This window comes from Anolis sagrei, chromosome Y (genome assembly GCF_037176765.1).
Source record: "Anolis sagrei isolate rAnoSag1 chromosome Y, rAnoSag1.mat, whole genome shotgun sequence".
Classification (NCBI taxonomy): domain Eukaryota; kingdom Metazoa; phylum Chordata; class Lepidosauria; order Squamata; family Dactyloidae; genus Anolis; species Anolis sagrei.
In genome coordinates this window covers 4,523,975-4,551,811 of record NC_090035.1, presented here as the reverse complement: position 1 = coordinate 4,551,811, position 27,837 = coordinate 4,523,975, and the positions used below count along the sequence as shown (strand labels likewise).

General features: G+C 45.7%; 1 protein-coding gene across 1 annotated transcript in view; it reads right to left on the bottom strand.

The window, feature by feature from the left end:
* The window catches only part of LOC132780003 (E3 ubiquitin-protein ligase RNF216), a 146,411-nt gene that overhangs the window by 80,732 nt on the left and 37,842 nt on the right, over positions 1-27,837 (bottom strand). Inside the window, exons 11-13 of the mRNA XM_067462276.1 lie at positions 22,869-23,006; positions 21,059-21,207; positions 18,404-18,482 (exon numbers count right to left, since the gene is read on the bottom strand). Of these exons, the coding sequence (XP_067318377.1) occupies positions 18,404-18,482; positions 21,059-21,207; positions 22,869-23,006 (366 nt within the window). The remainder of the gene's footprint in view (positions 1-18,403; positions 18,483-21,058; positions 21,208-22,868; positions 23,007-27,837) is intronic.

Sequence of the window (27,837 nt, the reverse complement as noted above, 5' to 3'; positions counted from 1 at the left end):
CTTCCAAATGAAGCAGAGAGTGTTTGAGAACCGAGACATGCGTAGGGAGACCAAGGTGCTTGTTTATAAAACTATTGTCCTCCCAACCGTGTTATACGTCTGTGAAACGTGGACTGTCTACAGACATCAAACTCAACTCCTAAGTCTGAAAAATCTTGCAAATCTCTTGGGAAGACAGGCAGGGAAATGTCAGTGTGCTGAGGGAAGAAGCAAAAACCACCAACATTGAAGAGATGCTCCTACGTCAACAACTCTGCTGGACTGAATATCATGTTGTCCGAACACCAAAGACCACTGTCTCCCAAAGCAGTTCCTACACTCTCAACTCAAGAATGGAAAATGGAATGTTGGAGGACAGGAAAAGAGATTGAAAGATGGGCTCAAAAACTGTGGCATAGACACCGAGAACTGGGAAGCCCTGGCCCTTGAGCGCTCTAGCTGGAGGTCAGCTGTGACCAGCAGTGCTGTGGAATTCGAAGAGTCACAAATGGAGGGCAAAAGGGAGAAATGTGCTAAGAGGAAGGCGCATCAAGCCAATCCTGACTGGGACCGAGAACATGGTGATCAAGAATAGGGCTCCACAGTCACCTATGGACCCACCACCAAGACACTCCACAGTCACCTATGGACCCACCACCAAGACGCATGGAAGGCCATAATCCTCTGGTTATGAGGGATCACCTAAGTAAATAAGTACAAAAAGTGAGGATGGCTTTGGGATTTGAACCCTTCTCAAGCCCTGGAGGAAGACAAAGGAGGGAAATGCATCACCCTGAACTCCCTGTATGAAAACTAGAGTAAATATGACATGTTTTCAAATATCCACACTAGCTATCCACTTCCATGCGTTGCTGTAGCCCACATGGGGGTTGTGTGTGGGAGGTTTGGCCCAATTCTATTGTTGGTGGGATTCAGAATGCTCTGTGAGTGTAGGTGAACTACAAATCCCAGCAACTACAACTCTTGAAAGTCAAGATTCTATTTTCCCCAAACTCTATACCAGTGTTCACATTTGGGCATATTGAGTATCCGATGTGCCAAGTTTGGTCCAGATCCATCATTGTTTGTGTCCACGGTGATCTCTGGGTGTAGGTGAACTACAACTCCAAAACCAAAGGACACTGCCCACCAAACCCTTCCAGTATTTGTTTGCCAAGTTTGGTTCAATTCCATCATTGGTGGGATTCAGAATGCTCTTTGATTGTAGGTGAACTATAAATCCCAGCAACTACAACTCCCAAATGACAAAATCATTTTTTTTAGTGAAGGACATACATTGGGTTATTAGGTGTCTTGTGTCCAAATTTGGAGTCAATTCGTCCAGTAGTTTTTGAGTTTTGTGAATCCCACAAATGAACATTACGTTTTTGTTTATATAGATTTCCAACCCTTTTATAAACCCTTTTTCCTACTTCCAACAGACCTCACTACCTCTGAGGATGCTTGCCACAGATGCAGGCAAAACGTCAGGAGAAAATGCCTCTAGACCATGACCATACAGCCCGAAAAAACCTACAACAACCCAGATTTCTATTTTTATTTTTAATCCTTTGCTTTTAGAAAATGCCAAGGTGATAAAGGCTCTGCACCCCAGGTGCCCACTTTTTCCTCACGCCCCAAGCTGGGCATGTGAGGAAGTAAAACAATGAACTTCTATTCATGGGGTGAACCAGATCAGCCTTCAAACAACCCATTTCTCCAGCAACGTATGCGGTCAGCCTCGCTTCCGGCTTGATTGAGCCCAAAGGTCGACCAAGCCGAAGCGCCAGACGACCGAGACAGCCTCTTATGGGTATATTTCCCAAGTTGATAGGCCCAACGCGGAATCATCTTCTCCCCGAATGATATGGCTATATATGGCAGGAGCCTAAGGCAGGGCAAAAAGGAAAAAGAAACAAAAGTTTTGCTTCCCAAACTTGCAGAGTCTATTTATAAACCAGTGGTTGGAGAATTCCTGTTTTTGGAGATTTGGGGGAATACACACAACCACAAGTAATTTGGGGCTTGGAAGGGGAGGCGGAGAAGAAGAACAAAGGAGCGTTGGAGATCTGCTTTTGGAAGAGAGATCCGCCTCCAAGTCTGTTTAATCCTTTCAGAACATTTGCAAACCTTGCAGACTATAGATTCCAATATGGATTTTCATCTGCAAGACGTGAAGGAACCCAATGATGCTTATTTCTGTTCCAATCATTTGGAGGCACACTTTTAGGCCCATCGTTTGGTCCAGCCTCCATGGGACTACCCTACTTTGGAAGCAACGGAATCCTAGAATCCTAGAGTTGGAAGAGACCTGGTGGGCCATCCAGTCCAACCCCATTCTGCCAAGAAGCAGGAGAATTGCATTCAAAGCACTCCCGACAGAGTGCTTTGTATAATATCACAAAGGACGACCACCTCACCTGCTTCATAGGAAACCTGCTACAAAACAGGAGCTTTTTTGTTGAGTTCCAGGGCCAGAGAAGCAGGAAAGTCACATTCAAAGACAAATGGCCATTCAGCTTCTGCTTAAAACCCTCCAAAGAAGGAGCTTCCACCACACTATGGGGCAGAGAGTTCCACAGCTGAACAGCTCTCACAGTTAGAAAGTTCCTCTTCATGCAGGCCAAAATCCCATTGGCTTTTTTTGCCGCCACATCACATTGTTGGCTCTAGGGAGAAATAAACTCATCCAAGCAAGATACACAAAGGGGCTCAAATTTACAGGATGAGACTGTGCTATGTGTACATCAGGCATGCGCCACCAGCTGTTGGGGATTGTGGGAGTTGAAGTCCAAAACACCTGGAGGAAGGGCACAAGTTTGCCCATGCCTGGTGTAGATATAATTCCCAGAGAACCGGAGCTTTCTGGCTCTGTGGCCAGCCACTTGGTTGCAGAGGAGCTAAGCTTCCACCATTGCTGTGGCCCAGCTTCTCCTCTGCCTTCTTCCGTTCCTCTCATGCTCAAGAACACCGCAGTTGCCGCTGAGGAGTTTCCACTGCCCTTTTATGGTAGAAAAATGAAAACTGCCTGCCGAGCAGCCGAGTGGGGAGGGAGGGAGGGAGGGAGAGAAGGAGCACGCGCAAGCTGGCGGAAACTTGCCATTTGTTGTGGCTTTGGCAAGGAGTCAAGGCAGCACGTTCCCAGCCACGCCAGCGCTACCTAACCATTGATCATAGCCAAGGGCACAAAACAAAGCCAAGGTTCCCAGCTGGGCACGGGAAGATCCCAACGGATGAGTTTGGGAACGTGCCTGAACGCTGTGCACAGGACATCAATTCATAGAAACCTAGAGTTGGAAGAGACCTCTTGGGTCATCCAGTCCAACCCCATTCTGCCAAGAAGCAGGAATATTGCATTCAAATCACCCCTGACAGATGGCCATCCAGCCTCTGTTTAAAAGCTTCCAAAGAAGGAGCATCCACCACACTCCGGGGCAGAGAATTCCACGGCTGAACAGCTCTCACAGTCAGGAAGTTCTTCCTAATGTTCAGGTGGAATCTCTTTCTTGTAATTTGAAGCCATTATTCGGTCTCCTCATCTCCAGGGCTGAGTATGCATGCCCAGTGTGGAACACATCTCACCACACTAAAACAGTGGATGTGGCTCTTAATGAGACATGCCGCATTATCACAGAGTGCCTGCACCCTACACTATGGAAGAAATTACACTGTGTAGCTGGTATTGCACCACCTGACATCCGCCGAGAAGTAGCAGCCAATAGTCAAAGGACTAAGGCAGAGACATCTCCAGCTCATCCCCTGTTTGGGTATCAGCCAGCAAATCTAGAAATAGTTTTCTAAGATCTACAGAGACACTTGCTGGAACACCTCAGCAAGCTAGAGTCCAAAAGTGGCAGGGTCAAACCCAGAACCTCAACCAATGGCTGATACCAAATGAGAGACTCCCCCCTGGACACACGGAAGACTGGGCGACTTGGAAGGCGCTGAACAGACTGCGCTCTGGCACCACGAGATGCAGAGCCAACCTCAAGAAATGGGGCCACAAAGTGAAGTCCACGACATGCGAGTGTGGAAAAGAGCAAACTACAGACCATCTGCTGCAATGCAACCTGAGCCCTGCCACATGCACAATGGAGGACCTTCTTGCGGCAACACCAGAGGCACTCCAAAGGGCCAGATACTGGTCAAAGGACATTTAATCAACTACCAAGCTTGCAAACTTTGAGTTTTTTTAATCTGTTTGTTTGTTTTGTTCTGTTAAAAATGCAATACAATGGTCTGGTTGCAGATGACACGATAAATAAATATTAGAGAAATTAAAGACATGTCCCTCCACATCCAATCTGGGTCTGTCCCCATAAAATGCAGTCTGTGACGACGTTCCATGGAGACCACTGGCACACTGATGTCCATCCATTACTGAGCTTCAACCGCACTTTCCTTTGGACACCCTACAAAGATCTCTCTCTTTTTCCTCCCAAAAGCCATCCGCTGAAGATAGCTTCAAGCCTGGCGTACGTTGCATAAGGTAGGAAGAGCAAAGCGAGTATTATTTATCGTGTCATCCGCAACCAGAACATTGTATTACATTTCTAACAGAACAAAACAAACAAACAGATAAAAAAACAAAACAAAACACAAATTTTGCAAACTTGGTAGCTGATTAAATGTCCTTTGACCAGTATCTGGCCACCTGGAGTGCCTCTGGTGTTGCCGCAAGAAGGTCCTCCATTGTGCATGTGGCAGGGCTCAGGTTGCATTGCAGCAGGTGGTCAGTGGTTTGCTCTTCTCCACACTCGCATGTCGAGGATTCCACTTTGTGGCCCCATTTCTTAAGATTGGCTCTGCGCCTCGTGGTGCCAGAGCGCAGTCTGTTCAGCGCCTTCCAAGTCGTCCCGTCTTCTGTGTGCCCAGGGGGGAGTCTCTCATTTGGTATCAGCCATTGGTTGAGGTTGTGGGTTTGAGGTTGGCTGTAAACCGGGCTGAGTCCCTCAACGAGGCTGAGAAGCTCGGTATACAAAACTGTGAAATAGAAATAAATTGAGCCTGCCACTTTTGGACTCTTGCTTGCTGAGGTGTTCCAGCGAGTGTCTCTGTAGATCTTAGAAAACTATTTCTAGATTGAAGAAAGTGCTAGCTGATACCCAAATAGGGGATGAGCTGGATATGTCACTGCCTTGGTCCTTTCACTATTGGCTGCTACTTCCCGGTGGATGTCAGGTGGTGCAATACCGGCTAAGCAGTGTAATTTCTCCAGTGGTGTAGGGCACAGACACCCCGTGATAATGCGGCATGTCTCATTAAGAGCCACATCCACGGTTTTAGCGTGGTGAGATGTGTTCCACACTGGGCATGCATACTCAGCAGCAGAGTAGCATAGCGCAAGGGCAGATGTCTTCACTGTATCTGGTTGTGATCCCCAGGTTGTGCCAGTCAGCTTTCGTATGATATTGTTTCTAGCGCCCACTTTTTGCTTGATGTTCAGGCAGTGCTTCTTGTAGGTCAGAGAAGCAAAGCGAGTGACCAAACCTCACCCTACATAAAGCAAAGCTTAATGGAAATGAACTGGGGCAAGAAGGCACTGCAGTTTGCTTTAAAAATGTGCATTCTGCCGTATCAGCACAAGCTTTGCGCTTCTGAGCACAACCTGGTTATGGAATGATAAAAATGTGTTGCCACAGAGAGGAAGTGAGAGTTCAGAATCAGCAAACACTTCAACGACTGGGGGGGGGGGGGGGGGGTGAGAATTACAACATCCGACTTGGGCAATTCTCTCCCTGCTGATAATAGTGTATGAGCGAGAAGACCGACCTTGGCCAGGAAGGAACAAAACATTGATGTCCAAATCAATGGCCAGGCTGGATTTTTCCATTCACAGTTGTCAATGTATTTAGACAGACGTCCACCCACTGCTCCAAGCATAAGTCTTTGCAAAAGTGCTGTTAAGGACCAGAGGAGTGGCCAGAACACATTCTTTGCAGACAGGAAGTCCCAGGCTCAAATCTCACACATTTTCACCCCAAAACAGCTTAGAATCAGAGGCTACACTTACTTAAGGCCATGGTGGGAAGAGAAGAGCTTGGCAACACACCAGATATCCTTGGTGGATAGCGGTGGAATTATAGCCCAAAAATGAATTTGCAAAGCTCCAGAAACACCTAGAATACACAGTCCTGAAACAGAGGGACCAAAGGCCCGACTAAGCAAAACACTGCTTCGTACATCATCATCATTAGATACACAACAAGATTAATACACAGCAAACAAGACCACTCTGCTGCCTTTTGTATTGGATCACAGACTGGACATGACTGTGGGATGTATTTGGTGTGCACATTCAAGTAGGGTGGCCTTTTGCACCTGACAGATGGTGATTTTTGTCAGCGCCAATTGTTTTCAAGTGCAGGCCAAGGTCTTAGAACCAAAGAAGCAGGAGTATTGCATTCAAATCACCCCTGATAGATGGCCATCCAGCCTCTGTTTAAAAGCTTCCAAAGAAGGAGCTTCCACCACACTCCAGGGCAGAGAGTTCCACTGCTGAACGGCTCTCACAGTCAGGAAGTTCTTCCTCATGTTCAGATGGAATCTCCTCTCTTGTAGTTTGAAGCCATTGTTCCATTGCGTCTTAGTCTCCAGGGAAGCAGAAAACAAGCTTGCTCCCTCCTCCTCCCTGTGGCTTCCCCTCACATATTTATACATGGCTATCATATCCCCTCTCAGCCTTGTTTTCTACAGGCTAAACATGCCCAGCTATTTAAGCTGCTCCTCATAGGGCTTGTTCTCCAGACCCTTGATCATTTTAGTTGCCCTCCTCTGGACACATTCCAGCTTGTCAATATCTCTCTTGAATTGTGGTGCCCAGAATTGGACACAATATTCCAGGTGTGGTCTAACCAAAGCGGAATAGAGCATGGGGAGCATGACTTCCCTAGATCTAGACTATATGCTCCTATTGATGCAGGCCAAAATCCCATTGGCTTTTTTTGCCACCTCATCACATTGTTGGCTCATGTTTAACTTGTTGTCCACAAGGACTCCAAGATCGTTTCCCCATGTACTGCTCTCGAGCCAGGCAATGTCCCCCATTCTGTATCTTCTGCCTAAGTGGAGTATCTTGCATTTGTCACTGTTGAACTTCATTTCAACAGGCACTGCACCCAGTGTGCCCATCACCACTGAGACCCCCTTGATTGGCTTGTGCCAGAATCTTTCCAGTTCAATCTTTAAATCCTAGTTTTGTGTAAACTTTTCCAGTTGCTTCTCATCAATCCTGTTGTCACCTGGAATTGACAATTCATTTTTTCCCCCCACGACTGTGAGGTCAGTTGTCTTGTGCTCCAAAACTCTTGTCGGTCTGCATTCGGAAGTCCTGGAGTCCATTTTCTGTAACTTTTTCTGGCTTGTGATCCCACCAGTTCTTTGTCGCAGGCAGATGGTATTTGTGGCACAAGTTCCAATGGATCATCTGAGCAACGGTGTTATGCCTCTGCTTGTAGTCTGTCTATGCGATCTTCTTGCAGCAGCTGAGGATTTGATCTATTGTTTGGTATGCCTCTGCTTGTATTCTCTCTGCACGATCTTCTTGCAGCAGCTGAGGATGGGATCCCTCATTTCATCTGCTTCCTTGCAGTCTACATTTGGGATCTGTTGTTGACTTTTCAATTCTGGCTTTGATGGCATTGGTTCGAATGGCTTGTTCTTGAGCTGCCAGAATCAGGCCCTCCTTTGTCTCCTTTTTCAAAGTTCAATTTCTGAGCCTCATTCATGTTTTTTCCTTGTCAATTTGGCTCACAATCTTTCCCAGGAACTGTCCATGGAGAGCCTTCTTTGGCCAGTTTTCTCTTCTACTCTGGATTGTCTTTTTATGGCATTCCCTTTCTGTCTTTTGCACTTTGAGCAATTTTCTACTATTGACTTCCCTTAATGTTGGTTCTTGACTGCATTTCCATCATCTGCCAGTGCACGTTTGTCTTCTTCTACTGTTTGTTTCACTTGCAAACCGATTATTATTATTATTATTATTATTATTATTATTATGTTTATTTATGCCCTGCTATTCTGTCTAACCTAGAGACTTTGGGACGGTCGTATTGCTGGCTTAAAAGGTATGCGACGAAACATATTTCTCGAAGGCTTTCATGGCCGGAATCCATGGGTTGTTGTAGGTTTTTCCGGGCTATATGGCCATGTTCTGGAGGCAATTTTTCTCCTGAGGTTTCGCCTGCATCTATGGCAAGCATCCTCAGAGGTAGTGAGGTCTGTTGGAAGTAGGAAAAATGGGTTTATATATCTGTGGAATGACCAGGATGAGACAAAGGACTTTTGTCTGCTGAGGCTAGGTGTGAATGTTTCAGCTGATCACCTTGATTAGCATTCAATGGCTACTCATGGAAGCAATTCATGGAAGAAACCATGAAAATGAGCAAAATCTGGCTACCAGTATTAAAAAACTCAAAAATTACAACAGCAAAACAACAGAGGGGAAACAAACAGGCACATAAAATCACTCTCAACAAAAGATTCCCCCCAGGCACTTCCAAGCCATTGAATGCTAATTAAGGCGATCAGCTGAAACATTCACACCTAGCTCCAGCAGACAAGAGCCCTTTGTCTCACCCTGGTCATTCCACAGATATATAAACCCATTTTTCTTACTTTCAACAGACCTCACTACTTCTGAGGATGCTTGCCATAGATGCAGGCGAAACCTCAGGAGAAAAATTGCCTCCAGAACATGGCCATATAGCCCGGAAAAACCTACAACAACCCAGAAACATATTTAAATGGGCTGTTGATTTCATCCTTTACTATTGCTTAATTGTGTGTCACCTTGTCCCACCCTTGTCTTCTTTTAACTAAATTGGCATTTTTTAAAAAAAGAAGAGATGAATCCTTTTTAAACAGTGTTTTAAAAATCTTTGGAAGCTGCAGGATATAAAGAAATCAACAAACCGCCCAGCCTTTCCCTTCGTGGGCCATTCAATCAGGGAGTTGTGAAATGGTCTCCTTGGCTTCTCCTTCCTCCTGCTATCTTAACTAGTTGATGATTTAAAGGGATAATTTAGATCTGGCTCTAAAATGGCATCTCTCTCTTCTATTAACCTTGGAGGCAAATAACAATGGAAAGGTGACATGGGAACTCCGTTTAAGTAAACAAGTCCATTGTGGTTGTTTGTGTCTCATCACCAAGAACAATGAAAAAGCGACAAGGAATCAGTATTTCAGCAAATACATCCATTGTGCTTGTTTGCCTCTTCCCAACAATACCATTTTATATCTGATGCAGATGAATCCTTGTGCAAAAGGCCTGCATTGTAGTCTGTGCTCACTAACCAGAGTTGTTTTTCTCTCTCCAAGAAACACTTCAAGGACTGGTTCAGCAGTGGAACTCTCTGCCCCAGAGTGTGGTGGAGGCTCCTCCTTTGGAAGCTTTTAAACAGAGGCTGGATGGCCATCTGTCAAGGGTGATTTGAATGTAATATTCCTGCTTCTTGGCAGAATGGGGTTGGACTGAGTGGCCCATGACATCTCTTCCAACTCTATGATTCTATAATTCTATGGTAGCCAATGGCTTGGCAATCACCATCTTGAGTTGAAAGGACTTGCAGCATTCAAGTATTGGTGATCTGCACGTATACTAACAAAATCTATGAAATGCAATAGATAAATCATTAATCTAGGTATGTGTTGTAGTTCAGCCTTTGATTGTGCCTGCACCTGATCTCTCTGGGGATTCTGGGCATGTTAGTCATCTTGATGATACTAGGGATTCTGGGTCTACAAGTCAGCAGGAGAGCCAGCAAGAGATTTTGAGCCCTGAAAATGAGCCGTCTCTGTCTGAAGGTCACATTCCAGAAACACAAAGGTTGCTTTTATTTTTGTCATGTCAGGAGTGACTTGAGAAACTGCAAGTTGCTTCTGGTGTGAGAGAATTGGCCGTCTGCAAGGACATTACCCAGGAAGCCCCACTGGGGGCTCCTAGGAAAGCAAGATTGTCCGGGTAGGCTCCGCTCTCGGTCCTGCTAGCTTCGCAAACATGTTTGACAGGGACGAGGGACAGGGCCTTCTTGGTGGTGACACCCCGTCTGTGGAACTTGCTCCCCAGCGAGATTAGGTCAGCTTCATCTCTCCTTTCTTTTAGGAAAAATTGAAATCATGGTTTTGGGACCAGGCTTTTGGACAGCAGACATGACAGCACTATAGATGCTGAACTGAACGGGAAGTGGCTATTTGGTTTGATAATGTTTTTAAATTGTTTTTAATTTACTGTTTTATTGTTTAAATTGCTTTTATATTTATTATATCTGTTTGTACATTGCGGCATCGAATTGTTGCCAGAGTAAGCCGCTCTGAGTCCCCTTCTCAGGGGTTGAGAAGGACGGAGGAGAAATATTGGAAATAAATAAATAAATTGGAAATAAAGAAAAGGTCAAAAATAGAACTGAACTCAGAGGATGGAAATGAAAGTCCAGGTTGACAGACTAATTAGCAGTTAGATAGGAGATTTGTGTTTCGTCAACATACAGCTTCTCATGAGAGTGTACGAAAGTCATGATGCCTATTAGCCAAGAAGTCCTTATCAGTTTCCCAGGTGAGAAGGCATGATTTTCTTTCTATACTAGCTAGACCAGCCAACTGTTTCGCTAGTTGAGGCAACGTTGGTGTTTGAGTCAAGTCAAGGGGTTTCCAGTTTCATGTTTCCTTTTTGTTCATGCTCAGAAACAGAACTGAGCTCAGAGGATGGAAATTAAAGTCCAGGTGGTCAGTCTAATGAGCAGTTAGATAGGAGATTTGTGTTTCGTCAACATAGAGCTTCTCAGGAGAATGTACAGAGGTCAAGACGCCTATCAGCCAAGAAGTCCTTATCAGGCTCCCAGGGGAGAAGGCATGGTTTTCTGTCTATATTAGCTAGACCAGCAGACTGTTTCGCTAGTTGAGGCAACGTTGGTGTTTGAGTCAAGTCTAGGGATTTCCAGTTCCATGTTTCCTTTTTGTTCATGTTTCCTTTTTGTTCATGCTCAGAAACAGAACTGAGCTCAGAGGATAGAAATGAAACTCCAGGTGGTCAGTCTAATGAGCAGTTAGATAGGAGACTTGCGTTTCGTCGACATAGAGCTTCTCAGGAGAGTGAAAGAAGGTCAAGACGCCTATTAGCCAAGGAGTCCTTATCAGTTTCCCAGGGGAGAAGGCATGATTTTCTGGCTATATTAGCTAGACCAGCTGACTGTTTCACTAGTTGAGGCAACGTTGGTGTTTGAGTCAAGTCAAGGGATTTCCAGTTCCATGTTTCCTTTTTGTTCATGCTCAGAAACAGAACTGAGCTCAGAAGATGGAAATTAAAGTCCAGGTGGTCAGTCTAATGAGCAGTTAGATAGGAGATTTGTGTTCCGTCAACATAGAGCTTCTCAGGAGAGAGTACGAAAGTCAAGACGCCTATTAGCCAAGAAGTCCTTATCAGTTTCCAAGGGAGAAGCTATGATTTTCTGTCTATATTAGCTAGACCAGCAGACTGTTTCACCAGTCGAGGCAACGTTTGTGTTTTGAGTATAGAACTTCTGTCAAGTCAAGGGATTTCTAGTTCCGTGTTTCCTTTTTGTTCATGTTTCCTTTTTGTTCATGTTTCCTTTTTGTTCATGTTTCCTTTTTGTTCATGTTTCCTTTTTGTTCATGTTTCCTTTTTGTTCATGTTTCCTTTTTGTTCATGCTCAGAAACAGAACTGAGCTTAGAGGATGAAAATTAAACTCCAGGTGGACAGTCTAATGAGCAATGTATTGTCGAAGGCTTTCATGGCTGGAATCACTGGGTTGCTGTAAGTTTTTCCGGGCTATATGGCCATGTTCTGGAGGCAATTTTTCTCCTGACGTTTCGCCTGCATCTATGACCTCACTACCTCTGAGGATGCTTGCCATAGATGCAGACGAAACGTCAGGAGAAAAATTGCCTCCAGAACATGGCCATATAGCCCGGAAAAACCTACAACAACCCAGTCTAATGAGCAGTTAGATAGGAGACTTGCGTTTCGTCAACATAGAGCTTCTCGGGAGAGTGTACGAAGGTCATGATGCCTATTAGCCAAGAAGTCCTTATCAGTTTTCCAGGGGAGAAGGCATGATTTTTATCTATACTAGCTAGACCAGTCGAAGCAATGTTGATGTTTAAGTACAAAACTTCTGTCAAGTCAAGGGATTTCCAGTACCATGTTTCCTTTTTTGTTCATTTTTCATGATTCCAAGTCTTTGAGGATTGTTCCTAAACCTCATGTTTTGGATTTATTCTGTTTTTGTATTCCTGGTTTTTGATGCTACTCGTGTTCTTTGACTCAGTGAATTTATCCTGATATTTGGACTTTGGTTTTTTGTACTATTTTGCTGAATTGCTTTTCATATATATTCTCCAATAAACTGCTTTGCTATTTCACCTTGGACTGGAGTGTGTGTGGAGTGCAGAGGTGATTCCCAGTATGCAGGAGATGCCCTAACATGTGAACATCTGTGCCTTGGAAAAGTGCAGGAAAACTGAATTATTTATCCAATTTTTGAGGATGCCTAAAAACACTCAATGACCCTAACCCAACTCCCATTCAACGGTCGACTTCCAAACCTTTTACTACAACCAACTATTGATTTTCATAGATGGTCTGTGAATAAACCAGGGGGAGGGACGGAAAGACAACTCTCCCCCACACACATAGTTAAAAGACGAAGCCCTCTAAACCAGAAAGGAGGTGGAATTTATTTGCGCTTTGATGCCTGGCAATGAAGGGGGACTTGAAAGGAGTCGCATGCGAAGCTTCTGATGTTCTAAACTCCCACCTTTCCGCCCCAACTCCTTCCCCGGCACCGAGCGAGCGGGATGATGTACCCTTTCAAAGATGAGTTATTGCCATGGCAACGGTATCTTTTACGTCCTCGTCTTCCAGCTCGCTGGAAACGCTGCAGTGCCCTGTGCTGAGACTGCAAAGGAGGAACAGACCGCCCGTGATATACAACAAGGGTATGTACGCTATTGGCACGGAAAATGCAAGAGTCAGCAAGCAGGCTGCCTGCTAAGACACACACGCACACACACACATAGTTTACGCCAATCACATCTGGTGTAGTAGGCAACGGAGGAGGGGGGGGATCCAAGAGGATTATCTGCCAGCATCTATCTGTCCAGATTGAGAATGAAGGAAGGCAAAGGCACCTCTCTCTCTCCATCACTACCCCATTCATTCACCCATCCATCCATTTATGATCCATCTATCTATCCATCTTCAATCTTCAATAATAGAGTTCACAACCTGGGGAGGGGGTCAAAGACCATCAGAAAGACCATCAGAAAACACCTCCCTGGATCTAGGTTCTATGTAGGAAGTTTGGCACAATTCTATCATTGGTGGGGTTCAGAATGCTCTTTGATTGTAGGTGAACTATAAATCCCAACAACTACAACTTGCAAATGTCAAGGTCTATTTTCCCCAAACTCCACCAGTGTTCACATTTGAGTATATTGAGTATTCGTGCCAAGTTTGGTCCATCCTTGTTTGAGTCTACAGTGCTCCCTGGATGTAGGTGAACTACAACTCCCAAACTCAAGGTCAACGCCCACCAAACACAGTATTTTCTGTTGGTCATGGAGGTTCTGTGTGCCAAGTTTGGTTCAATTCCATCCCTGGTGGAGATTAGAACCCTCTTTGATTGTAGGTGAACGATAAATCCCAGCAAAGACAACTCCCAAATGACATTATCAATCCCAACCCCACCAGCATTGAAATTTGGGCATATCGGGTATTGGTGCCAAACTTGGTCCAGTGAATGTAAATACATCCTGGATATCAGGTGTTCACATTACGATTCGTAACAGAAGCAAAATGACACTTATGAAGTAGCAATGAAAATAATGTTATGATTGGGGGTCACCACAACATAAGGAACTGTATTAAGGGGTCGTGGAATTCGGAAGGTTGAGAAACACTGATGTAGGAAGTTTGGCCCAAATCTATCATTGGTGGGCTTCAGAATGCTCTTTGATTGTAGGTGAACTATAAATCCCAACAACTACAACTCCCAAATGTCAAGGTCTACTCTCTCCAAATTGCACCAGTGTTCAAATTTGGGCATATTGAGTATTCGTGCCAAGTTTGGTCCAGATCCATCATTGTTTGAGTCCACAGTGCTGTCTGGATGTAGGTGAACTACAACTCCCAAACTCAAGGTCAATGCCCACCAAACACAGTATTTTCTGTTAGTCATGGAGGTTATGTGTAGGTGGTTTGTCCCAATTCTCTCATTGGTGGGGTTCAGAATGCTCTTTGATTGTATGTGAACTATAAATCCCAACAAGTACAACTCCCAAATGTCAAGGTCTATTTCCCCCAAACTCCATCAGTGTTTACATCTTGGCATATTGAGTATTCGTGTCAAGTTTGGTCCAGATCCATCATTGTTTGAGTCCATGGTGCTCTCTGGATATAGGTGAACTACAACTCCCAAACTCAAGGTCAATGCCCACCAAGCACAGTATTTTCTGTTGGTCATGGGGGTTGTGTGTAGAAAGTTTGTCCCAATTCTCTCGTTGGTGGGGTTCAGAATGCTCTCTGATTATAGGTGAACTATAAATCCCAGCAATGACAACTCCCAAATGTCAAGGTCTATTTTCCCCAAACTCCATCAGTGTTTACATCTTGGCATATTGAGTATTCATGCCAAGTTTGAGCCAGACTCATCATAGTTTGAGTCCACAGAGCTCTCTGAATGTAGGTGAACTACAACTCCAAAACTCAAGGTCAATGACCATCAAACCCTTCCAATATTTCATATTGGTCATGTGGGTTCTGCTTGGGAAGTTTAGCCCAATTCTATCATTGGTGGGATTCAGAATCTGCTTTGACTGTAGGTGAACTATAAATCCCAGCAACAATAACTCCCAAATTTCAATGTCTATTTTCCCCAAACTCCAACAGTGTTTACATCTTGGCATATTGAGTATTCGTGCCAAGTTTGGTCCAGACTCATCGTTGTTTGAGTCCACAGTGCTCTCTGAATGTAGGTGAACTACAACTCCCAAACTCAAGGTCAATGCCCATCAAACCCATTTTAGTATTTTCTGTTGGTCATGGGAGTTCTGTGTGCCAAGTTTGGTTCAATTCCATTGTTGGTGGAGTTCAGGATTAAATGGGAAAACTCCTTAGAGGAAGAGAGGGCTTACAAAACGTGACAGGCTGAAAAATACTCTGTTTGGCTTCTAAAGGGAGAAGCCAGCTTTAAAAAATCAGAGAAAAAGACAATGTTTGGCTGACAACATGCCAATGCTGCCACCTAGCGGTTTTCTCCCTTTGACCGTCTGTAAATGTGTTTTCAGAGTGTGCTTGCTCCATCAATGTTTCACATTTGCACAAATGAGCAGCCACTGCCAGAAGGGACAGAGAGTTTCATCTACGCTGACGATCATGCCACCACCACCCAAGCAGGGAGCTTTCAAATGGTTGAATAGACGTTCTCTGAAGCTTTAGATGCTCTTATTGCCTATTACAGGGAAAACCAGCTTGCTCCATCAATGTTTAACATCTACACAAATGACCAGCCTCTGCCAGAAGGGACAGAGAGTTTCATTTATGCTGACGATTGTGCCATCACCGCCCAAGCAGGGAGCTTTGAAATGGTTGAACAGATGCTCTCTGAAGCTTTAGGTGCTCTTATTGCCTATTACAAGGAAAACCAGCTTGCTCCATCAATGTTTCACATTTACACAAATGATCAGCCACTGCCAGAAGGGACAGAGAGTTTCATCTACGCTGACGATGGTGCCATCACCGCCCAAGCAGGGAGCTTTGAAATTGTTGAACAGACGCTCTCTGAAGCTTTAGGTGCTCTTATTGCTTATTACAACGGAAACCAGCTTGCTCCATCAATGTTTAACATCTACACAAATGACCAGCCTCTGCCAGAAGGGACAGAGAGTTTCATCTATGCTGACGATCGTGCCATCACCGCTCAAGCAGGGAGATTTGAAATGGTTAAACAGAAGCTCTCTTACTGCCTATTACAAGGGAAACCAGCTTGCTCCATCAATGTTTAACATTTACACGAATGACCAGCCACTGCCAGAAGGGACAGAGAGTTTCATCTATGCTGACGATCGTGCCATCACCACCCAAGCAGGGAGCTTTGAAATGGTTGAACAGAAGCTCTCTGAAGCTTTAGATGCTCTTATTGCTTAATTACAAGGGAAACCAGCTTGCTCCATCAATGTTTACCATTTACACAAATGACCAGCCACTGCCAGAAGGGACAGAGAGTTTCATCTATGCTGACGATGGTGCCATCACCGCCCAAGCAGGGAGCTTTGAAATGGTTGAACAGAAGCTCTTTGAAGCTTTAGATGCTCTTATTGCCTATTACAGGGAAAACCAGCTTGCTCCATCAATGTTTCACATTCACACAAATGACCAGCCACTGCCAGAAGGGACAGAGAGTTTCATCTACGCTGACGATCGTGCCATCACCACCCAAGCAGGGAGCTTTGAAATCATTAAACAGAAGCTCTCCAAAGCTTTAGGTGCTCTTATTGCTTATTACAGGGAAAACCAGCTTGCTCCATCAATGTTTAACATTTACACGAATGAACAGCCACTGCTAGAAGGGACAGAGAGTTTCATCTACGCTGACGATCATGCCATCACCGCTCAAGCAGGGAGCTTTGAAATGGTTGAACAGAAGCTCTCCGAAGCTTTAGATGCTCTTATTGCCTATTACAGGGAAAACCAGCTTGCTCCATCAATGTTTAACATTTGCACAAATAACCAGCCACTGCCAGAAAGAACAGAGAGTTTCATCTATGCTGACGATCGTGCCATCACCACCCAAGCAGGGAGCTTTGAAATGGTTGAACAGACGCTCTCTGAAGCTTTAGAAGCTCTTATTGCCTATTACACGGAAAACCAGCTTGCTCCATCAATGATTAACATTTACCCGAATAACCAGTCATTTCAACAAAGGACAGAGAGTTTCATCTACGCTGACGATCGTGCCATCACCGCTCAAGCACGGAGCTTTGAAATGGTTGGCTCTCAGAAGCTCTAGGTGTGTTTTCTGCTTATTCCAGGGAAAACCAGCTGATTCCTAATCCATTTAAAACACAGACATGTGTTTTTAACCTTAAGAACAGACAAGCATCTCAAGCTCTGAGGATGACCGGGAATGAATCCCACTGGAGCATTACAGCACACCCAAATACCTGGGAGTCACTCTGGGCCTTGCTCTGACGTACAAGAAGCACTGCCTGATTATCAAGCCAAAAGTGGGCGGTAGAAACGAAAGCTGACTGGCACAACCTGGGGATCACAACCAGACACAGGGAAGACATCTGCCCTTGCGCTTGGCTACCCTGCTGCTGAGTATGCATGCCCAGTGTGGAACACATCTCACCACGCTAAAACAGTGGATGTGGCTCTTCATTAGACATGCCGCATCATCACGGGGTGTCTGCGCCCTACACCACTAGAGAAACATGTGAAACGCGGTGGTTGCTGTCACAGGACGTCCAGCTCCTTGTTTGCCACGCAAGTCAGATGTTCCCACCTCAACATCTTTAAACTTACTCTCCCAACAACGCACAGTACTCACATCAACACAACCCCATAAACAGCTTGCATTCTCTGAGGTATCTCCTTTGGGGTGACACTTCTGGCTCTCAAGAATTCAATGAATGCACGTTGATTTAAGTCGCATTGACCGACCGTCTGCACAGGGTTCCATACTTCGCACTTTAACAACACAACCGTTCAATGCTAAGGCTTCCCACCAAAATGGAACTGTAGAGGAGAGTCTACTGTGCTATCGGAAGATCTGTGCACGATGGGTACATGGATAAAACTGTAAGACACTGGTTGCGGAAACAGAGTGTTGACTTCTTCCGTGACGGTTTCAGAAAACTTGTTCATTGTTGGCAGAAATGTATCCAATTGTCTGGTGATTATGTGGAAAAGTGAATAGTGGTGGTTAAAGAGCACATCCTAAGGGTGATTTCTGTGTTTGATTTATTTAAATATTCCCATCCAAACCCAAGTAACGAAGGTGGAGGCGTTACTTTTCATTCAACCTTCGTACCTTCCAAAAAGCATCTCAAAGGCTTTCATGACCAGAATCACTGGCTTGCTGTGAGGTTATCAGGCTGTATGGCCATGTTCCAGTAGCATTCCCTCCAGTAGAGAATGCTACTGGAAAATAGTCATACAGCCTGAAAAACTCAAAGCAACCCCAATGATATTCCCAGCTCTCATTTCGTAAAACCTATCAAGATGCATGACACTTCTTGCAAAGCAGCCCTGGCAAAAAAAACAACAACTATTCACCCTGAAATACACCAGAATGCCGAGTTCCCCGTTTGAGACCTCCAAGTCCCACTCCGTAACTGTTTCAACAGCCTCGGTGCTTCAACAAGGCCGGCAGTAAATCGCTGAACCCAATATCCAATTCCTACCTTCCTGCAACGAGGGTTCGGACAGCTGAACCGCTTCACGTCCTTGTCCAAGAGGGCCGGGAAGTTGCAGAAGGGACACCTGGGAACCAAGAAGACATGGAAATGGTGACGCTTTTCCATATTGCCAGTGGAGTTAACACAAACAACACTTTGACCCTGGCCTTGGACAGTCTTGGACAGCAATGGCTCCCAAAGTGACCCATTTAAGGTGGAATCAGGTGTCAAATAGGGATGTGTTATTATTGCCCTAACTTAATTCTCCATCTTTATCGCTATGATACTTCATCTTGTTGACGGGAAGCTTCCCACCGGAGTGGAAATCATCTATCGGACAGATGGCATGCTGTTAACCTCAGCAGACTGAAAGCCAAAGCCAAGGTTACAACATGTTATAGAACTCCAATATGCTGATGACAGTGTCGTATGTGCGCATTCAGAAGAAGATCTACAAGCCACTCTAAACACCTTCGCAGAAGAATACGAGAAGCTCGGCCTGTCATTGAACATCGAGAAAATCAAAGTCCCCTTCCAGGAGTCACCAGCCAATCCCTCTCCAATGCCAGAAATACAGCTTAATGGTGTAACATTAAAGAATATGGACCCTTCAAAGATGGACATTTGAGACACTCTGGCCTGCATTTGGCCTCTTTGACCACTGCAGCTGAACATTGCCCTGGGCTGCATATCTCTCCTAGCAAAACGCTCCTAAAGAAGGCAGGCAGCCACACCCACCTCTAATTTCAGGTCCTATACTGCTAAGGCTACATTAAGATGTGTATCTTTTGAGCACTTAACTAATATTCGGGAGACCAGGGTTCAAATCCCACCAATGGCAAGCTCTCTAACCTCAGCAGGCTGGAAGCCAAAACCAAGGTCACAACAATATCTATTATAGAGCTCCAATATGCTGATGATAATGTAGTCTATGAGCATTCAGAAGACCACTCTAAACACATTTGCAGAAGCAAACAAGCTTGGCCTCTCATTGAACATTGAGAAAACCACTGAGCCATCACCAGCCAATCCTTCTGCAATGCCAAAAATACAGCTTAATGGTATAACATTAAAAAATGTGGATCCTTTCTGCTCCCTTGGCAGCCACCCCTCCACCAGTCAACATCGACACCAAAACACAACACTGCCTGAGCTCTGCGAGTGCAGCATTCTTCCAAATGAAGCAGAGAGTGTTTGAGGACTGAGACATCCATAGGGAGACCAAGGGGTTTGTTTATAACGCTATTGTCCTCCCAACCCTGCTCTACGCCTGCAAAACGTGGACTGTCTACAGACGTTACATGCAACTCCTGGAACGATTCCATCAGCACTGCCTCTGGAAAATCCCGCAAATCTCTTGGGAAGACAAGCAGACAAATATCAGTGTGCTGGAAGATATCCGTAAGGAGACCAAGGTGCTTGTTTATAAAGCTATTGTCTTCCCAACCCTACTATATGCCTGTGAAACGTGGACTGTCTACAGACGTCACATGCAACTCCTGGAACGATTCCATCAGCGTTGCCTCCAAAAAATCCTGCAATCTTTTGGGAAGACAAGCAGACAAATGTCAGCATGCTGGAAGAAGGCAAGACCACCAGCATTGAAGTGATGGTCCTCCGCCATCAACTCTGCTGGGCTGGCCACGTTGTCCAGATGCCTCATCACCGTCTCCCAAAGCAGTTGCTCTACTCTGAACTCAAGAACGGAAAACGGAATGTTGGTGGGCAGAAAAAGAGATTGAAAGATGGGCTCAAAGCCAACCTTAAAAACTCTGGCATAGACACCGAGAACTGGGAAGTCACGGTCCTTGAGTGCTCCAGCTGGAGGTCAGCTGTGACCAGCAGTGCTGCAGAATTTGAAGAGGCACGAATGGAGGGCGAAAGAGAGAAACGTGCCAAGAGGAAGGAGCATCAAGCCAACCCTGACTGAGACTGCCTTCCACCTTAATAACTCTGGCATAGACACTGAGAACTGGGAAGCCCTGGCCCTTGAGCGCTCCAGCTGGAGGTCAGCTGTGACCAGCAGTGCTGCAGAATGTGAAGAGGCACGAATGGAGGGTGAACGAGAGAAATGTGCCAAGAGGAAGGAGCATCAAGCCAACCCTGACTGAGACTGCCTTCCACCTTAATAACTCTGGCATAGACACTGAGAACTGGGAAGCCTGGCCCTTGAGCGCTCCAGCTGGAGGTCAGCTGTGACCAGCAGTGCTTCAGAATGTGAAGAGGCACGAATGGAGGGCAAAAGAGAGAAACATGCCAAGAGGAAGGCGCATCAAGCCAACCCCGACCGGGATCGCCTTCCACCTGGAAACTGATGCCCTCACTGTGGGAGAAGATGCAGATCAAGAATGGGGCTCCATAGTCACCTACGGACCCACCACCAGGACACCGATCTTGGAAGACAATCCTACTTAGACAATGAGGGATTGCCTAAGTAAGTAACCCTAGCATGGGTCGACTTTGGCCCTCCCTCCAGGTGTTTTGGACTTCAACTCCCACGATTCCTAACAGCCTACCGGCTGTTAGGAATCGTGGGAGTTGAAGTCCAAAACACCTGGAGGGAAGGCCGAAGTCGACCCATGCCTACTTCAACCAATACATAATGTTTGTCTCATAATCTTTAGAGCCTCAAATTATTTAGACACAAACCGCAACCCTTACCTGACTAACTCATCCGCACAGGCCGCAGCCACCTCCTCTTCAGCTTTCCGCTCGTAGTATTTGCACAGTATGTTTTCAGGAAGCACTTTTTCCAGTTCACTGGTTGGAAAGGAACACGTACAGCTCCCTTCCATGCAGCTGAGCTCTGACTAGATACAGAAAGAAGAGAGCAAGGAAAGAAAATGGATTAGTAGTAGTTTATTTAATGCTTAGACCAGCCATGGGCAAAGTTCGGCCCTCCAGGTGTTTTGGACTCATGCTTTTCGTACACATTGGGTCTTCCATTTTCCTTATCCTCTGTGTATCTTAATATATGTATTTCATTGCAATTTAATATATGCATTTAGAATGATGTCTTTTTTAAACTATGTTCTGCAATGCAACCAGATCTGGGGAAATCGCTTGTTCCTCAAGCTTTTCCTACACATTGGGTCTTCCATTCTTCTTCAGGAAGACAGTCTCATCTTTGTTCTGTGTATCTCACTATATGTATTTCATTGCAGTATGTATTTATGCTGATGGGAGACACTGGTGGCGCAGGGGGGTAAAGTGCTGAGCTGCTGAACTTGCTGACTGAAATGTCACAGGTTCGAATCCGGAGAGCGGGGTGAGCTCCCGCAGTTAGCCCCAGCTTCTGCCAACCTAGCACTGCAAAAACATGCAAATATGAGTAGATCAATAGGTACTGCTCCGGCGGGAAGGTAACGGTGCTCCATGCAGTCATGCCAGTGGCCACATGACCTTGGAGGTGTTTTGTGTAGCTTGTTGTCGACCTTCGCAACCCGAAAGAGAGTTACATCTGTCAAGTAGGAAAATTAGGTACCACCTATATGTGGGGAGGCTAATTAACTAATTTATGAGGCCATAAAAAGACTCCAGCAAAAAGCACTCCAGCGGGGAAGCATGCGGGGAATGCGGAAGTACTTCATCAGTGTCGTAGATGGACAATGAAAGCGACAGCTCCCCTGGCGGCCAGAAAAAGTTAAATAGCCTCTGTGTATGTCTATATACGTTGTATGTCTAATTGGCATTGAGTGTTTGCCATATATGTGTATGCCAGTGACCACATGACCTTGGAGGTGTTCTGTGTAGCTTGTTGTCGACCTTTGCAACCCGAAAGACAGTTGCATCTGTCAAGTAGGAAAATTAGGTACCACCTATGTGTGGGGAGGCTAATTTAACTAATTCATGAGGCCATAAAAAGACTCCAGCAAAAAGCACTCCAGCGGGGAAGCATGCGGGGAATGCGGAAGTGCTTCATTAGTGTCGTAGATGGACGAGGAAAGCGACAGTGGCCAGAAAAAGTTAAATAGCCTCTGTGTGTGTCTATATACGTTGTATGTCTATTGGCATTGAATGTTTGCCATATATGTGTACACTGTAATCCGCCCTGAGTCCCCTGTGGGGTGAGAAGGGCGGAATAGAAATGCTGTAAATAAAATAAATACTGTAAATACAGACAATGTCGGCTCTTCAGCTTAGAAATGGAGATGAGCACCAACCACCAGTCAGATACGACTGGACGTAACGTCAGGGGAAAACCTTTACCTTTACTCTATTTATGATGATATGTTTTAACCATGTTGAGCCCCGCCTCGAGGAGAGGTGGGTAAAAAATAAAGCAATAACAATAATTACCATTCTCATAAGAACACTCAAAACTTCACTGCTAGATATACAACTCTCACCAAGACACAAATACTCAGTTTAAAGCCCAGAAAAAAGAACAGTAACCTGAGCTGAAATGATGAGCAATCACTGGCTCAAGGCATGGACTAGCTGCTTTCGCTCCCCAATCAGACGCTCTTACCTTTCCAGAGCCAAAGACCGCCTCCTGAGCATATTTTATTAGGCACTCCTTGCAAAACAAGTGTCCGTCGGCGCACTGCGTCAGCTCCTCAAACGCAAACTCCCCATAGCAACAGCGGCACTCGATCATCTGGCCATCCTGCAAGTAGGTTCCCAAAGGTGAGTTCACTAGTGTCGTCCCGAACATGCCGCCACTTCTCTATTAATAGGAGCCCCGCTTGTTTGGGAGGTTGCCAGTGAAAAAATCAATTATTTGGCCATTTATTTATTTATTTACTGCATTTGTAGACCGCCGTTCTCAGCCCTAGGGCGACTCACGGCGGTGTACAGCATATAAAAAACAATTTGCAATAAAGGCAATATCACAAACAACAATAACAACATCACTATCAATAATACAATTACACTAAATCATTCGCGACGTCTCATCATAGAATCACAATCTAATCTCGTTTTCCAAATTCCGTTCCAATCGTCATTGCCAATTGTTGTAGCACTAATCAAACGCCTTCTCAAACAACCACGTCTTTAGTCTCTTGCGGAATGTCATAAGGGAGGGCGCCTGTCTGATGTCTACAGGGAGGGTGTTCCACAGCCGGGGGGCCACCACCGAGAAGGCCCTATCCCTCGTCCCCACCAGGCGTGCCTGTGAGGCAGGCGGGATCGAGAGAAGGGCTTCCCCAGACGATCTCAAAGTCCTCGTGGGCTCATAGGCCGAGATGCGGTCAGACAGGTATTTTGGGCCGGAACCGTTTAGGGCTTTGTAGGCCAGCACCAGCACCTTGAATTGGGCCCGGTAGCAGATCGGCAGCCAGTGGAGCTGGAACAACAAGGGCGTTGTATGCTCCCTGCGTCCCGCTCCTGTTAGTAACATGGCTGCCGCGCGCTGGACTAGCTGGAGCTTCCGGGCCGTCTTCAAGGGCAGCCCCACGTAGAGAGCGTTGCAGTAGTCAAGGCGGGATGTGACCAGAGCGTGTACTACCGTGGCCAAGTCAGACTTCCTGAGGTACGGGTGCAGCTGGCGCACGAGCCTGAGCTGTGCAAATGCTCCCCTGGTCACCGCTGAAACCTGGGGATCCAGGCTCAACGATGAATCCAGGATCACACCCAAGCTGCGAACCTGCGCCTTCAAGGGGAGTGCGACCCCATCCAGCACAGGCTGTAACCCTATGCCCTGTTCGGCCTTGCGACTGACCAGGAGGACCTCTGTCTTGTCTGGATTCAATTTCAATTTGTTCGCCCTCATCCAGACCATGGCATGTTTTAGAGCAGTGGTTCTCAACCTGAGGGTCCCCAGATGTTTTGGCCTTCAACTCCCAGAAATCCTAACAGCTGGTAAACTGGCTGAAATTTCTTGGAGTTGTAGGCCAAAACACCCACAGGCTGAGAACTACTGTTTTAGAGAATCATCGAGTTGGAAGAAACCACACGGGCCATCCAGCCCTACCCCCTTCTGTTAAGCAGGAAAAGTACAATCAAATCACCCCTGTCAGATGGCCACCCAATCTGGTTTTTCTTCTGAAGATGTGACACTCATATGTCGCAGAGCCTTTCCAGCAGTGGCACCATCGCTTTGGAATACTCTGCCACCTGAAGTCCGTGCCTTGCGGGACCTATCAGCTTTCCGCAGGGCATGTAAGACAGGCCTTTGATCTTTGATATTGTTGTTTTTAAATTGTTTTAAAATTGTTTAAAATTGTTTTAAAATTATGTTAGATTTTAGGTTGTTCTTGTAAGCTGCTCTGAGCTTTATAAATTTGAATAATTATCATGTAATCAATCACTCTCCAGCAAAGGATCACCGCCTTGTCGGGGCGCTGGAGCTTGAGCACCTCAATGATGTCATGAGCGAAACCGTGAAGGGCCACCCAAGACGGGACGGTTGTGGCAGAGAGGTCAGACCAAGCGTGATCCCTGGGGAAGGCAATGGCAAACCACTCCAGTATCCTTGCCAAGAAAACTAAATGGACCAGTACAACCAGAGATATGTCGGTATGCCATTGGAAGATGGGACTCCCAGGTCGGAAGATGGCCAAAATGCTACTGGGGAGGAGCAGAGGATAAGTTCAACTAGCCCCAGATGTGATGACGCAGCTAGCTCAAAGCCGAAAGGAAGGCTAGCGGCCGACGGTACTGGAGGCGAACGACGAATCCGATGCTCTAAAGATCAACACACCATAGGAACCTGGAATGTAAGATCTATGAGCCAGGGCAAATTGGATGTTGTTATTGGTGAGATGTCAAGACTAAAGATAGACATTCTGGGGGTCAGCGAACTGAAATGGACTGGAATGGGCCACTTCACATCAGATGACCACCAGATCTACTACTGCGGACAAGAGGAACATCGAAGAAATGGAGTAGCCTTCATAATTAATAAGAAATTCGCTAAAGCGGTGCTTGGATACAACCCAAAAAATGACAGAATGATCTCAATTCGAGTGCAAGGAAAGCCTTTCAACATCACAGTGATCCAAATATACGCCCCAACCACAGCTGCTGAAGAAGCAGAAGTAGATCAGTTCTATGAGGATCTGCAGGACCTACTGGATAATACACCAAAAAGAGACATTATTTTCATTACAGGAGACTGGAATGCCAAGGTGGGAAGTCAAATGACAACAGGGATCACAGGCAAGCATGGTCTGGGAGAACAAAATGAAGCGGGACGCAGGCTGATAGAATTCTGCCAGGAAAACTCGCTGTGTATAACGAATACTCTCTTCCAACAACCTAAAAGACGGCTTTATACATGGACTTCACCAGATGGTCAACACCGAAATCAGATTGACTACATCCTTTGCAGCCAAAGGTGGCGGACATCCATCCAGTCGGTGAAAACAAGACCTGGGGCTGACTGTAGCTCAGATCACGAACTTCTTATTGCCCAATTTAGAATAAAACTAAAGAGATCAGGGAAAATACACAGACCAGTTAGATATGATCTCACTAACATTCCTAGCGAATATACAGTGGAAGTGAAGAACAGATTTGAAGGACTAGATTTAGTAAACAGAGTCCCAGAAGAACTATGGACAGAAGTCCGCGACATTGTTCAGGAGGTGGCAACAAAGTACGTCCCAAAGAAAAAGAAAACGAAGAAGGCAAAATGGTTGTCTGCTGAGACACTGGAAGTAGCCCAAGAAAGGAGGAAAGCAAAAGGAAACAGTGAAAAGGGGAGATATGCCCAGTTAAATGCGCAATTCCAGAGGTTAGCCAGAAGAGATAAGGAACTATTTTTAAATAAGCAATGCATGGAAGTGGAAGAAGACAACAGAATAGGAAGGACAAGAGACCTCTTCCAGAAAATTAGAAACATTGGAGGTAAATTTCAGGCAAAAATTGGTATGATAAGAAACAAAGATGGCAGGGACCTAACAGAAGCTGAAGAGATCAAGAGAAGGTGGCGAGACTATACAGAAGATCTGTATAGGAAGGATAACAATATCGAGGATAGCTTTGACGGTGTGGTGAATGAATTAGAACCAGACATCCTGAGGAGTGAGGTTGAATGGGCCTTAAGAAGCATTGCTAACAACAAGGCAGCAGGAGATGATGGGATCCCAGCTGAACTGTTTAAAATCTTAAAAGATGATGCTGTCAAGGTGATGCATGCCATTTGCCAGCAAATATGGAAAACACAAGAATGGCCATCAGACTGGAAAAAATCAACTTACATCCCCATACCAAAAAAGGGAAATGCGAAAGACTGCTCAAACTTCCGTACAGTGGCCCTTATTTCTCATGCCAGTAAGGTAATGCTCAAGATCCTGCAAGGAAGACTCCAGCAACACATGGACCGAGAGTTGCCAGATGTTCAAGCTGGGTTTAGAAAAGGCAGAGGAACGAGAGACCAAATTGCCAATATCCGCTGGATAATGGAGAAAGGCAGGGAGTTTCAGAAAAACATCTACTTCTGCTTCATTGACTATTCTAAAGCCTTTGACTGTGTGGATCATAATAAATTGTGGCAAGTTCTTGGTGGGATGGGCATCCCAAGCCACCTTGTCTCTCTCCTGAGGAATCTGTACAAGGACCAAGTAGCAACAGTCAGAACTGACCACGGAACAACAGACTGGTTCAAGATTGGGAAAGGCGTACGGCAAGGCTGCATACTCTCACCCAACCTTTTTAACTTGTATGCAGAACACATCATGCGAGGATGTGCGGGGCTGGATGAATGCAAAGCTGGGGTGAAAATTGCTGGAAGAAACATTAACAACCTCAGATATGCAGATGATACCACTCTGATGGCCGAAAGCGAGGAGGAGCTGAGGAGCCTTCTAATCAAGGTGAAAGAAGAAAGCGCAAAAGCCGGGTTGCAGCTAAACGTCAAGAAAACCAAGATTATGGCAACAAGAATGATTGACAACTGGAAAATAGAGGGAGAAAATGTGGAGGCCGTGACAGACGTTGTATTTCTAGGTGCAAAGATTACTGCAGATGCAGACTGTAGCCAGGAAATCAGAAGACGCTTCCTTCTTGGGAGGAGAGCAATGTCCAGTCTCGATAAAATAGTGAAGAGTAGAGACATCAGACTGGCAACCAAGATCCATTGCCTAGTCAAAGCCATGGTCTTCCCTGTAGTCACCTACGGATGTGAGAGCTGGACCTTAGGGAAGGCTGAGCGAAGGAAGATCGATGCTTTTGAGCTGTGGTGTTGGAGGAAAGTTCTGAGAGTGCCTTGGACTGCGAGAAGATCCAACCAGTCCATCCTCCAGGAAAGAAAGCCCGACTGCTCACTGGAGGGAAAGATACTAGAGACAAAGCTGAAGTACTTTGGCCACATCATGAGGAGACAGGAAAGCCTAGAGAAGACAATTATGCTGGGGAAAGTGGAAGGCAAAAGGAAGAGGGGCCGACCAAGGGCAAGATGGATGGATGGCATCCTTGAAGTGACTGGACTGACCTTGAGGGAGCTGGGGGTGGTAACGGCCGACAGGGAGCTCTGGCGTAGGCTGGTCCATGAG